The 12568-nt window shown below is 40.5% G+C and overlaps 1 protein-coding gene across 2 annotated transcripts in view; it reads right to left on the bottom strand.

Moving 5' to 3' along the window:
• Positions 1–12568, bottom strand: part of nlrx1 (NLR family member X1) — a 48088-nt gene that overhangs the window by 16657 nt on the left and 18863 nt on the right. For both annotated transcript variants that reach the window (XM_038303010.1, XM_038303011.1), the window contains exons 4-6: positions 12098–12488; positions 9534–9765; positions 1386–2550 (exon numbers count right to left, since the gene is read on the bottom strand). In XM_038303010.1, the coding sequence (XP_038158938.1) occupies positions 1386–2550; positions 9534–9765; positions 12098–12488 (1788 nt within the window). The remainder of the gene's footprint in view (positions 1–1385; positions 2551–9533; positions 9766–12097; positions 12489–12568) is intronic.

Below are 12568 nucleotides of genomic sequence, written 5' to 3'. Positions count from 1 at the left end.
TGCTTTAACACTTCAACTCGGCTTTCCCAAAGACTTCTAGAGTATTTATGGGAAGGTTGCACAGTTGATCCAGAAGCAAATATGTAAGATCATAAGATGTGGCAAAAGTGTTCATGTTTATTGGTCAAGTAGAAGTATAAATCCTACTGTTTGAAAAAGTAAACGTATCAATTTATAAAACTACGTAAAGTATAAAAGTAATGCAGGAAAAAAATGTCAAGGACAGAAGCTTTACTGCACTACCCTATTAAAGGAACAAGTTTCTACAACTCTGGATGATAATTTCCTTAGAATTAATTTTCTTTGTTTTATGACTAATGGTAAGTTTCAAATATAAATTTGCATCCCCTTGAAAAACTATCTATTTTGGTATGTGGTGAACAACAAGTTCAACAAGAGCCCAACCACAAATACCAAGAGGCCATAAATGAAATGCTGAAATGAAACAAAATAAGTCTTTTTTCAAAATATAAGTAGTAGAAAGTAAAGATAACTGCAAAAACATGTAAGGAGAAGAAATAAAAAAGTGTCGAAAAAATAATTACACCTGTAAAGTATAGATAGCCAAAATTTCTACTTATATGAGGTAAAGTATTTGTACTTTGTTACTTGACACCTCTGAAGGTCAGACACTGCTGTTGGACAGGATGAACTGAATCGCAGTCTCTAAAGTATCCCAATTTTCTTCTATTTAAAGGTCAGGAGTTGAGCAACAATTTAAGCTAAAAACTTTTAAGTATTTAATAACACCTCGATTACAAAGCCTGTTATGCTATTCATTAGTATTTCCTAGGGTTTACCTCAGCGGGGCTGAACAACACAACAGAATAAACAGCCATCTGGCTATTATGGAGATATCATTATTATTTTATGGCGCTTGTGAAATATATTTGCACTTTTTAAGTAACTAGCATTCTAAAAGATCATTTTAATTGATGATGAAATTTCAGTGAATAAAGGAGCTGTTTGTGATGTCTTTAAACAAAAAGTATAAAGCCATAATGTACTGGACAACTAGTTGTGCCTGGTTCTGCTGGAGGTTTCTTCCTGTTAAAAGGGAGTTTTTCCTCTCCACTATCACTACAAGCATGCTTAGTGTCAGGGATTGCTGAAGAGTCAATAAGTCGATGCAATCAACTGGCTTTGCTTACATAGAAAACTTTGAATCAATCTGACTGGATGATCTGGTGAACTGTGAAGTGCCTTGAGATGACACGTGTTGCGAATTGGCGCTATAGAAATAAACTGAATTGAACTATAATTTAAAATCTTTCCTATGTGAGGTTGGTACAGTAACAGATAAAAACCTGAACTAACCATTTACAGTCATCTCATATAGACGCATATCGTGATGTCAGACAGAGTTAGAACAAAGTGTGAAATACCTCGGACAAGGTACTTCCTGAGGGCGCGTGTTATCTGAGCAACCGTGGTGCTCTTGATGTTGCAGTCCAGCTGCTTTAGAAGGACCCGGTTACTGTACTGTAACAATCCTCCCATGAAGATGGGGTACAGCTCAAAAGGTTGCCTGTCATCCCACTGTTTAGGCTGTGGGCCATGGACTCCCAGAAGGCTTTGCTCCACCTGATCTAGCACATCCTCGTTATTGCTGTCCTCAGTGCGGAACATCTCAGCTGCCATCGTCCTGGCTATTTTCCCTTTGTTGTGGCTGCTTATTTTCTCATAGAGTTTTGGAAAAAGCTTGAGGAGGTTGAATATAGCGAAGAGCCGGAGTGGAATGAACTTAGAAAGGATGTTCACCACTGCACCAACATCCTCGCCTGCTTGACCAATGGCTACAGACATCTGACTGGTCAGCTTTTCCAAAGCAGATTTGTTTTCTCCTAAAACTACGTAGAGCGCAGCGAGGTACTCCTGCATGACTGGAGCAGCAAACACATACTGCTTGTCATCATTTTCAGACAGTTTTGCAGGTAGATGATTGTCGCTCTTCACACACGGAGCTAGGAAGAAATCCAGCACATCTGTCTGAAACACGGCAAGCTGATGGAGCTCCTCGTCCGTCTTGGTCTTGCCACCAATCCACTGTTCCAGTTCTTTGCCTGAGAAAGAGGTGCGTTTATTCATCACGCCTTCAAATGCCAGTTTGCCAAGTGTACGGACAACATACATCATTAAAGAACTGTGATACTCCGGAGAAGATATGCTATTCCCAGTTCTTGCGCCCAGCACCTCACCCCCGAAGTTCAGCCGGAAAAAACTAGTGTATATACCAGTCAGTGTTCGAATTGGTGCCTGGGCACTGGTGAAATGGAGAAGGTGTAACGTTGCACACGTGAGCCAGCAGTAGGAAGGTAGGGAGCAGGCAGCAGCCAACTGGCTTTCACTCTGTAGGTTGTGATAAAGGAGCTCGATCAGTGTCTGGGCCTCTTTGTTATGAGCTGCCTCTTCACTCTGCAGGAGGCGGCTGGTGAAGTATTTACGCTGGCGATCTGGGTCATTGAACCCACAAATCTGGACGTAACGAGTCACATACTTCTGAGGGATGCGTTCCACCGCAGACAGTCTGGTGACCATCATAATACTGGCCTAAGAAACAGCAGAGACATTAAAAGCATTAAAAGTCATAGAGTCATAAAATGTTTCTGGATTACACACCAGACTGCAAAAAAAAAAAAAAATATATATATACATCTTCACTCACACTGAAAAGGAACACCGAATCCATCTGCCTACCCAGTTGTTTCTTTAGAATCCATTTGTTTTACTGTGAAGAACAAACTTTTATAGATATAAATATCGCTAAGTGCTTGTTTTAAAACTTCTACGGAATTGCTAAGTGCTTCTTAAATGACTCTACAGTTGCGATACTTTTGCAAGTCTAAATGTAGTTAGATATTTCATATTTCAATGTACCCCTGATTTGTAAAGCCAATTATCTTCAACTCATGGTGACAAGTTGTTCCTCTGCCTCCAAATTTAAGCTAATTTAATAGTAGGGTAGATGTAAATAGAAAGCATCTGTCGGTAACAGATACAACCTTTTATAGTTACACATAGAGCATTATTTTCAAAGATTCCAAATAAGAGGTGCTCAATTGCATGTGCATTTTTTTAGTGTGTGTAATTATTGGGCTCGTTGCAAGTGATCTACAAAGATTACAGAGCAAATGTGAAAAAGTACAAACCTGTTTGGTTTTGCCATTTAGAATAAGCAGATTCCATGTTCTACTGACAGTTTGAGAGTGGATGTAAAAGAAAGATGAGGTATAAAGCTTTGGAGATGCAGGTAATGTGAGAATGGTTTAAAAAGATAACAATGCTAACACTTAACAATATCAAAGTGCTATGCAAAAGAGTAAAACACATAACAGTGCTTTTTGCATGGTTATCCTTTAATCAAAGTAGAAAAAATGCAGGCTCTTTTGATATTCTATTTTTAATAAACATGCCACAATAATTAAGTTCAGTTTTTTCCCCCGTTTGGTTTAATTGTGAAAGGATCATCTGCAGTAATATTGCATTATTCTGTGCCGGCCTGTGTAGATGTTCTTTATTGTTATTACTATACTACAAATATTATTTTTGTCAGTCCAAATAGGTTTGAGCACAGAGTATCTCTCCATCCTCTGCCATTGTACCAATACTTCCTTTGAGGCCACTGATGGTAGACATTTGGCCTGTAAGTTTAAACAATTAAAGTCCAACTGCATTTGTGTTCCCGATTGGGACAATCTCTTTGCATATGCTATATTGACCTTGGCCCTGATGGCTGCTCTGATTACTCTTTTCATTCACCTACCTATCTCCCACCAATTCTCATTACCTCTCATCTTATCCACCTGCTTCAGCCTCTATTTAACCAGCCTTCAGACCAGTCATCAGAGCCAGATTATTCAGGCCTATGCTGAGAGTTCTCTAGCATACCTATGTTTCTGCTTGCCTGACCCGTTCTGCCTCTGGACCACTGATCCCGCCTGACCCTATTCTGATTTGTGTGCCTGACCTGTCTTTGGACTCCTGCTGGATTTCTGCCTGTCTGTTAACCGAACCTGGAACCGATTCTTGACATCATTCTGGTTTTCCATTCAGCACCTCTTCAGAACTCTGATCTCCTGGCTCTAACTCCCAAGCACTTCCTCGACACCGGCTTTGGCTTTGCCTTTTGAATTATCCTACTTTTATCTGCTCGGTTCTAATCTCTTATTCTCCGACCTACGGGACTTCAGCGTCTAGGACTCTCTGTGTGGCGCCTCTTGTTGGCAGCCGACCAGCTAAAACCAAGTTCATCCCCTGGGAACGGACTGAACTATAAGACAAGGTTTGTGACTAAAACGTTCATTATCATCCTCCCCAGATAGACGTGGTCTCTAACATTACTTCCTGCCTTAGATACTGACACTGTTCACTGCAGTTCCGTTTCTAATAAACTCTTTGAGAAATCTAACTTTCTGTCTACCTTAAATACTGGGTCGTACTGATCTGAGTGTGACACATGATTTGCAAATTAAGATTTGCTAAGCTTTCTGAAGAATTGCAAATTGCTTTTCACCTTCTTTGAAGATCTGCTCTGACATGTTTGCGCCTGTTTTAAGACACACAAAAATACCAAGGATCAGGCCCACAGTCTTAACTGATCTGTTATAGGTCTGTGCTTCCTTGAAACTGGAGAATGGAGCCAAGAGGATTTATGCTGGTATTCTGTTTTCATTTCTTTTTCTGCAGACAGAGGTAGAACAATGACCAGCAGAAGGAAGTCAGCACTTGTAGCTTGTAACATTTTTTCTGCCTTTATTAGATTAAAAAGATTATTTCTGATGGATTGATTTTATAGAGTTTGGCAATTACTGTGTGTAAACGTAAAGAGCGTGAGAACTCTTTCACTGAAAGAGGAAAAAATAGGTACCATTATTAAAGGGATCATGCTTCTCTGTAACAAATGCAAATGTGTTTTGGTTTGATCATTACGACTTCATGCACAAACAACATTCACAGATTTTAATTTGAAAACTAAGTCAATCAGATTAAACTTTCATGCATTTATTTTCAAAGGTCCCATTTTATGCTACATTTTAAAATAAAATATATTAACAATGAGGCCCCCAGGGCATGTTTTTGCCACTCAGATTAGACAGACAATGTGTACCAGGAACCTCCTCATTCAGTCATCATCGAAATAGCTTTGGCTTTCTATGCCCCCGCCTCCCAAAAGCCCCCCCCACACAAACCGTAACCATGGCAATCAGTCAGAGTTCGTAAAGATGGCAGCTAAGAGCACAGAATAATACATAAGGCCTGAGCCTGACCAATGGGCTGCCACAGACCAAAGCCAGATAAGATCCAGACAAGGAAAAAAGTGCAAGTTTTAGGAGCGAACATTAAAAGCCCTGATATTAGTCCCATAGAAAATCCTTATGTTGAGTAAAAAGATGTGTGAGTCAGAAGGCCTACAAAGCTTATTGGGTTCCACTGGTTCCTGCAGGAGGAAATTCCATCAAACTACTTTGAAAAGAAAAACCAAACTAAACTGACCTAAGTCACAATGCATAAAGGCAATTCCCAAAAAGTAAAAAAACAAAACAAAGTGCTAGACTTTGTTTCCAACTTTGAAGATGTTTCTCTTTCCATCCAGGAAGCTTTTTCAATTTAAATGTCAGAAATAGAGTTGTGTTTGGATCTAAACACAAAATCCAAATTGTATCATTTCAAACCTAACAAGACCCTTATACAGAGACTAGTGCATCCTAAAGGCAAAACTCCCAAACCAAATATGAGCGGAGTGGTGTCTGCAGTTCAATGCAATGAGGAATGCTCTGATTTTTATATTGAAACCAAACAACCTCTGCACAGACGCATGGCCCAACACAGAGGAGCGCCCTCCTCTGGACAAGACTCTGCAGTACATTTACACCTTATGGACAAAGGACATTCCTTTGAGGACCAGAATGTTGACATTTTGGACAAAAAAAAACAGTTGGTTTGAGAGGGGCGTGAAGGAGGTCATCTATGACTACGTTCACAGTGCAGCCTGAAGTGACCCAAATCCGATTTGTTTTGCCCATATCTGATCTTTTCATGGCTGTCTGAACAACACAGATCCGATTTTTTCCAATGCGACCCAGGCCACTTGGCTCTGTGGTCCTGAATCTGATACGAATCTGATCTTTTCAAATGCGGCCTGTGTCTGAACATTCAGGACGGATTAATCCGACCTGAACGTCATTAATACCTGACAAAGGTCACTATTTTGCGTATTCCTACACAGAAGTGGCAAGAAAAACAACCCTGGTGGATGATGATGCGGAGAGCAGTATTTATGTTTAACCATATTGAAAAGATTGAGTTTTTATTGTTCAAAAAGACCGCTAGATGCGCGCCGGCACTACCATCCATGTTTACATCCGTAAGCACAGAGCACGCTGGCCTGTGACGTCATTGCGTCCTCTACTGCGCATGCGGGACACTTGCGTTGTTCACATAGGAGATCACATACAAGTATATATGTGGAAAAGGAAAAAAAGAAAATCAGATATCACACAAAAATCGGAATTGAGCATCAAGGCCTGCGGTGCGAACGTAGCCTATCTTAAGAAAGAAAAACCAACCTTAAACAGAGGGGGTGGACCCAGATTTCAAACTCAGAATTTCAGCTTTCAAAGACCTACAATGCAGCGATAGAGTTGATTTCTTCCCACTATCATCGAAACCCCAACCCATTTATAGGCAACAGAAGACCTTGCCTATTCAGCCAGGCCAACAATTCCCTTTAACTCCCCCTTTCAGAGACACAGACTGGTATGGGGCATTGTAGGTCAACAAAAGAGGCCAAACGACCCCCATTCCAAAGGGGTGAACCTGTTTATCCGTTTCACTTTGTATGTTGTCTAAACAAAAACAAGGCTTTGTTTTAATTGAAAAAATCCTGGATGGGAAGAAAAATGTCTTTAAACTTGGAAACAAAGTCCAGTGCATTTTTTTCAACTTTTTTGGAATGACTATGACCAGGATGACTGAGGATCTTCACCAGCATAAAGGCAATTTTACCTGAAATTATGTTTGTAAACCTCAGAATTACAAAAAAACTACAAAAAAAAAAACTTAAGAAATGTTCTCACATTATTGTGGCCTGATTCTAGTCATCCCAGCTCGCCTGAAACAGAATTGTGAAATGTGTCTTTTTCTCTTTGACATCTGGGCCCTCCCACATAAAGAGTGTGAAGTTTTCACAATAATTTCACTCTAAATGTTGTTGGTAGGGAGAAAATTGTGCCCCCTTAAGCAGTGCAACAGCTGCATGTCATGATCTGGCCTGTTGGCTCTTCCTTAATTGGTTATTTCTTTCATCTGTCTTTTTCCTCCCTGCTGTAATTATCATTTATTCTTCTCACCTGTTTCCTTTGGTTTATATTCTGTTCAGCCTGAGCATTCGGGGCCAGATCACTGTTTGCTTTTTGTCAGCTATACATTTGTTTTCCTGTAAGTCTGAGTGTTTTTAGTTTTATCCCACGGTTCATGGATCATGGCGGCCAATGGAAAGAGGGTTTTTGTGTCTGTCGCGTCTCCTGATCGTCCACTGTTCCTCCCCTGCTGAGTCCTTTGGGTTTTTGGTTCTTTACGCGGGGAGGTTCAGTTTTTATCTCGGTAAGCCTGGCTCCAAGGAGGAGACCAGTTTAAAGGTCCTGCATTAAGTTCTGGTTCCACGTCCTGTCTCTGCTACCCTCTAACACTGAGCCTGCCCGTCTGCACCTGATCCTGTCTGCTCCTGTGCGTGACCGCCTGGTCACGCTTCAGGACCCTGTCAGACTCTGAACCCTCCTGGAATCTCTCCGATGCCTGGAAGCCTGGATCCTGCCACCTGTCTGTTCCTGCCTGATCTCTGACCAGGATCTGTTTCCTGCTAATCCTCCGGAGCTGCAGCACCAGGGAAACACTCTGGCTGTCAGCCCATTGGCTGAATCGTGCCCCCTTCAAGGGTGATGGACTAACCTGCTAAACCAGGTAAGTGACTCACTGAGCTCATCTTCTTCTGCAGATGATCATGGTGACTTACCTGTGTTTCTCCTACAGAGTGTCTGTGATTGGGCGGTACCCCACCCCCCCGCAGCATCCGCGAGCCACAGTTCCTAGCAGCTCCACTTTAGTTTTAGTTTTGTTTGTTTTCATTTAATAAATGTTTTTAACTTTCCTACTGACTGCCTCACCTTGAATATTGGCCCCATCTGTCTTGTTTCTCGACACTACAGCAGTTTATGGATGTTTGTTTGCTTTAAACTTGATCCAGCCCTCTGATGATTCATATGCATTGTATGCCTCTCGGCACACAGACTGATGAATATTTTCAGGGAAATTTTATTTTTGTACATGCTGAGCTATACGTGAAACATGGCGATGTAGGTTTTTTAATTTAACATGAGGCTTCTGGTTTCACCTTGCAATGGCCCAATTTTAGAATGGGCTGCTTCTACCTGATACTGCTCATCTTTATGGTTGCGTTCACACTGCAGGCCTTAATGCATAATTTAGATTTTTTTTTTGTGAAATCCGATTTTTTTTTTGCGTTGCTGTTCACATTTCCAAATATATGCGACTTGTATGTGATCTCCTGTGTGAACTGCATTCATACAACAGTTAAGTGTCATGCATGCATAGTAGAGGATATAATGATGTCACAAGCAAGCATGCTCTGTGTTTAGGGAAGTAGATCTGGAGCACATCTAGCGATCTTTTCCAACCTTAAAAACACAATCTTTTCAATATGGTTAAATATAAATACTGCTCCCTGCATTATCATCTGCCATGATTGCTTTTCTGCATAACAAGACATAGAATAGTGACCTTTGTCTGGTGTTAATGACGTTCGGGTCGGATGAATGCGACCTGGCCGTTCAGACACAGGTCGCATTTAAAAGGATCAGATTCATATCTGATTCAGGACCACAGAGCCAAGTGTACTGGATTGCATTGGAAAAAAACAGATCTGTGTTGTTCAGAGAGATCCAGGTAGCATATGGGCAAAAAAAAAATCGGATTTGGGTCATTTCAGGCTGCTGTGTGCATGTAGCCTATTACTCACAAATAAATTAACTTTATTTGCTGAAAAACTGTATAAAACATGTCTAATAGTGCAGTCTACATGTCTCAGGCATTATTTTAACAATTTAAATCACATTTGTTACAATTCTTTGTGTCTTACAGTCAACTGCCTGCTTGTGGTCTTTGTCGGGTTAAAAAATGGAAACTGAATCTGTTTTTTGCTATTGGCTTAAACTGGAATGTGACCTCGCCAAGGGAGAACTGACATCAGCAGCTCTAATCTGGGCCGGGTTGGTTCACTTAGGGATTGAAAATAAATCTAATGCTTTTCTTATTATGAAAAATGAAAACAAATGATTTCTTTCATTCTAAAAAAAAAATTGAAAATAGATCAAAACTGGGCAAAATCGGTGCATCCCACCTTTCTTTTCTAGTGATAATGATTCGACATTAGGTCTAGGTTTTTATTTTTAGAGGATAGAAAATGCAACGTCTAGTTGAATTCTTAAGTCGGAGAGAAGAAAACAGCAACGGCTTACCTCAGGAAGTAGGTATTTCCTTAGCAGGTTCACAATGATTACACTTGGTGGAAGAGGCTCATTGGGGTTATTGCAAAGCTCTGAGGAACCAATCTTAAAGTCCACCTGCATCTTCTCCATCCCATTGAAAAGGAAAAGCACATCCTTGGCTTGGTCTCCATCTCCACTGAGAAATGGATGGTTTTTCAAATGAAGGTACTTCCTGTCAACCAAACCATTTAAAGAAACAGCCCTGTTGAAGAGAGCATGAGAGAAAGTTACTAAACTCAGTCTGAACACAACACAGTAAGAATGCACTAGAAAATCAGCTTTACCACAATAACATAAGCTTCTTTTGATAAAACACCAACAGGAGGAAGATGGAAGACCATCTGTGGCAAAACACCAAGGGAATCTGAGAAAGGGGGAATGATCTGAACCAGCTCCTCAGCAGGTTTCATAAAACAACCAGCCCTCTCTGCCCTGTGACTCCATCCTGGAGAGAAATATCAGCTGTGATAAACACCTTTGTTTATAGATGTTGGAGAATGGCCTGTTTTTCAGTGTAGTCCTGTTTCTCTGACTGTGACTAACTGGATGTGCTCATTTCATCCTCTGACATGGGAGCTGGCTCGGGGCTTGTCTGCCTGGCTGTGTGTTTCCTGGTTAACAGTTGCCTTTTGTATCTCTGCTTCTTTTTCTATGTCTGCTTCTGTCTCCTTGAACCCCAGTAGGCCTCAGCAGATGGCCGCTCACACTGAGCCTGGTTCTGCTGGAGGTTTCTTCCTGTTAAAAAGAGTTTTTCCTCTCCACTGTCGCTAAAAGCTTGCTTAGTATGAGGGATTTTTTCTTCGAGTAAATGAGTTGATGCAATCAACTGGTTTTCCTTAGATAGAAAACTTTGAATCTATTTGACTGAATGATCTGGTTGAATTGTAAAGTGCCTTGAGATGACGTGTTGTGCATTGGCGCTATAGAAATAAACTAAATTGAATTGAATTAAAGACCCTGAAGAGGTTGGTCCCTTGGTTATTGGATCCACTGCAGCCTGGTAGCCTTGCCTACCAGCCTGACATTAAGGTAGATAAGTCCATCATCTACTTGATGCAGCTTGTTTCATTTTTCTACGGCTTTTATCACCATCCAACCAGGACTTTTGAGAGACACCATGAGCATTCATGAGTGGATTCTCTAACATTTCTGGCATGAATGAAAAAAAAAAAAAAAGAAACAACAGAGAGACAAACATCTACAGTTTACACAGACATCTTTTCTGTACTCCACTTCTTTTTTTAAAATTATTATTATTTTATATCTGTGTGAACAAACAGTAAACAGTGTTACTCCAAGTGTGCCCTTTCTAACCTACACTGTATACGTGCTGTATTATGCTGTAATTATTGGTTTCTTATGTTTTATGTCAACAAAACATATTTTCAAAAGTTTTTCTTCTCTAAGTTGTTATTGTATAAATATTTCAGATATCTGATTTTGCATTATTTTAAAATATTGAACCTGATACTATGATCAGTTACTCAGTAATTCAGTATCCCTTTTACCTTTTATTTGATTAAATATATAATAAAGTCTCTTTATTATATATTTAACCAAGAGCAATGAAATTCACTCCGCTTCCATTGTGCCATGCCTGGGGAGCGATGTGGGGTTAGGGGTCTTTGCTCAGGGATTAAAGTAATGCCATTCTTACTTGAATATAATTTTGGGGTACTCTATGGTAGAAAATCCAATAATTATACTCAAGGATTATTTCACTAAGCCTACAGTATGTGAGGATACACCTTCGGTGTCTGACCAGCTGCTCTGCAGTACCTGTTTATCTTCTACGCTGCAGACCTTTCAGACTCCACAGACTGGCACCTGTTCTCTGCCATAGCTGGTCTCATTAAATAAGAGTGTAATTCAAAGTTGAGTGCATTATTGTCCTCTCCTAATCACCACAGGTTAAACTAAGAATCCTGCTAAATATCGGCGATTTGTTCGATTTCAGCCTAACAGCTAACATTCGATTATATAAGCCTGCCTCTAAATCTCAGATATGAGCAGGTTAAACCTTTATTTATGGTTAAAACCCATCCTTATACAGTCTTGCAAAATATGCAGACATGTGAAGCATAAATCAAGCTTAACGTGATTTTAACTTTCACAACCCAACGTTCGCACAGATTTTCTGCACCAAGAAGTCTTTATAAAGCCCCGGTCATACCTTGATGAATTAGACGGCGTAAGCCTGACATGAGAAAAGTCTGGCAAAAACGCTGGCATATGTTGGATAAGTTTTGAGTACGTTTTGTATAAGTAATGAGTACGCTGAAGCACGCTGAAGCATGCTAGCACACGTCAACATACGGCAAGTACATCGGGAAATTTTGAGTACGCTCATATTTTCTTGACGTACTCTGCTTATTCATTCATACTATACTTATTTATTCTACTCTACTTATTTATTTCCTTCCTGGCTGTTATGTTATGTCCTTGTTAGCTGAACATGAACGCCATCATGTTGTGCATAGTAATTTTTAGTGTCAGTGTGCATGTGATATTTAAGACATAAAGATATTACTCACTTCGACATCTGGTTGAGATCATCACATGAGAAAGGAAGCAGCAGCTTGAAGCGAGTCAATGTGGTTCCTTTACACCAGTCCAGCACCAGTTTACGAAACATCGAAGCCTTCCCTGTCCCCACAGCACCATACAGCAACACATTGAGTCCGAGCCCTTCGTTCCAGGTACCAGTGGGCTCAAACAGCTCTTCTATAGTGAGAGGATGGCTAGAGGAGATCTGGGTTTGGTAAGGTAATCGGAGAAGTCCTGCCGTCTCCTCCTCCTTTCTCTCTATCATCAGTGGATCTACATACATGGTCTCTGGGCTAAAGAGACCTCCGAACTGTTTCTCCTCTTTAGGAAGGTGGCTGAACCAGAGGAAGAGTTTGCTCTTGTGGATCTCTATGGGGTCTGTTGTGAGACAGAAAGAACAATCCTGTGTAAAAAGTGTGTTAAAATGTTACTTTACACCTAAATTAGAGAATAAAGTC

Source organism: Cyprinodon tularosa, unplaced genomic scaffold (assembly GCF_016077235.1).
Source record: "Cyprinodon tularosa strain WSP-4 unplaced genomic scaffold, ASM1607723v1 ctg500, whole genome shotgun sequence".
NCBI lineage: Eukaryota > Metazoa > Chordata > Actinopteri > Cyprinodontiformes > Cyprinodontidae > Cyprinodon > Cyprinodon tularosa.
The sequence above is the reverse complement of the archived record's forward strand: the minus strand, read 5'-3'. Positions and strand labels throughout refer to the sequence as shown.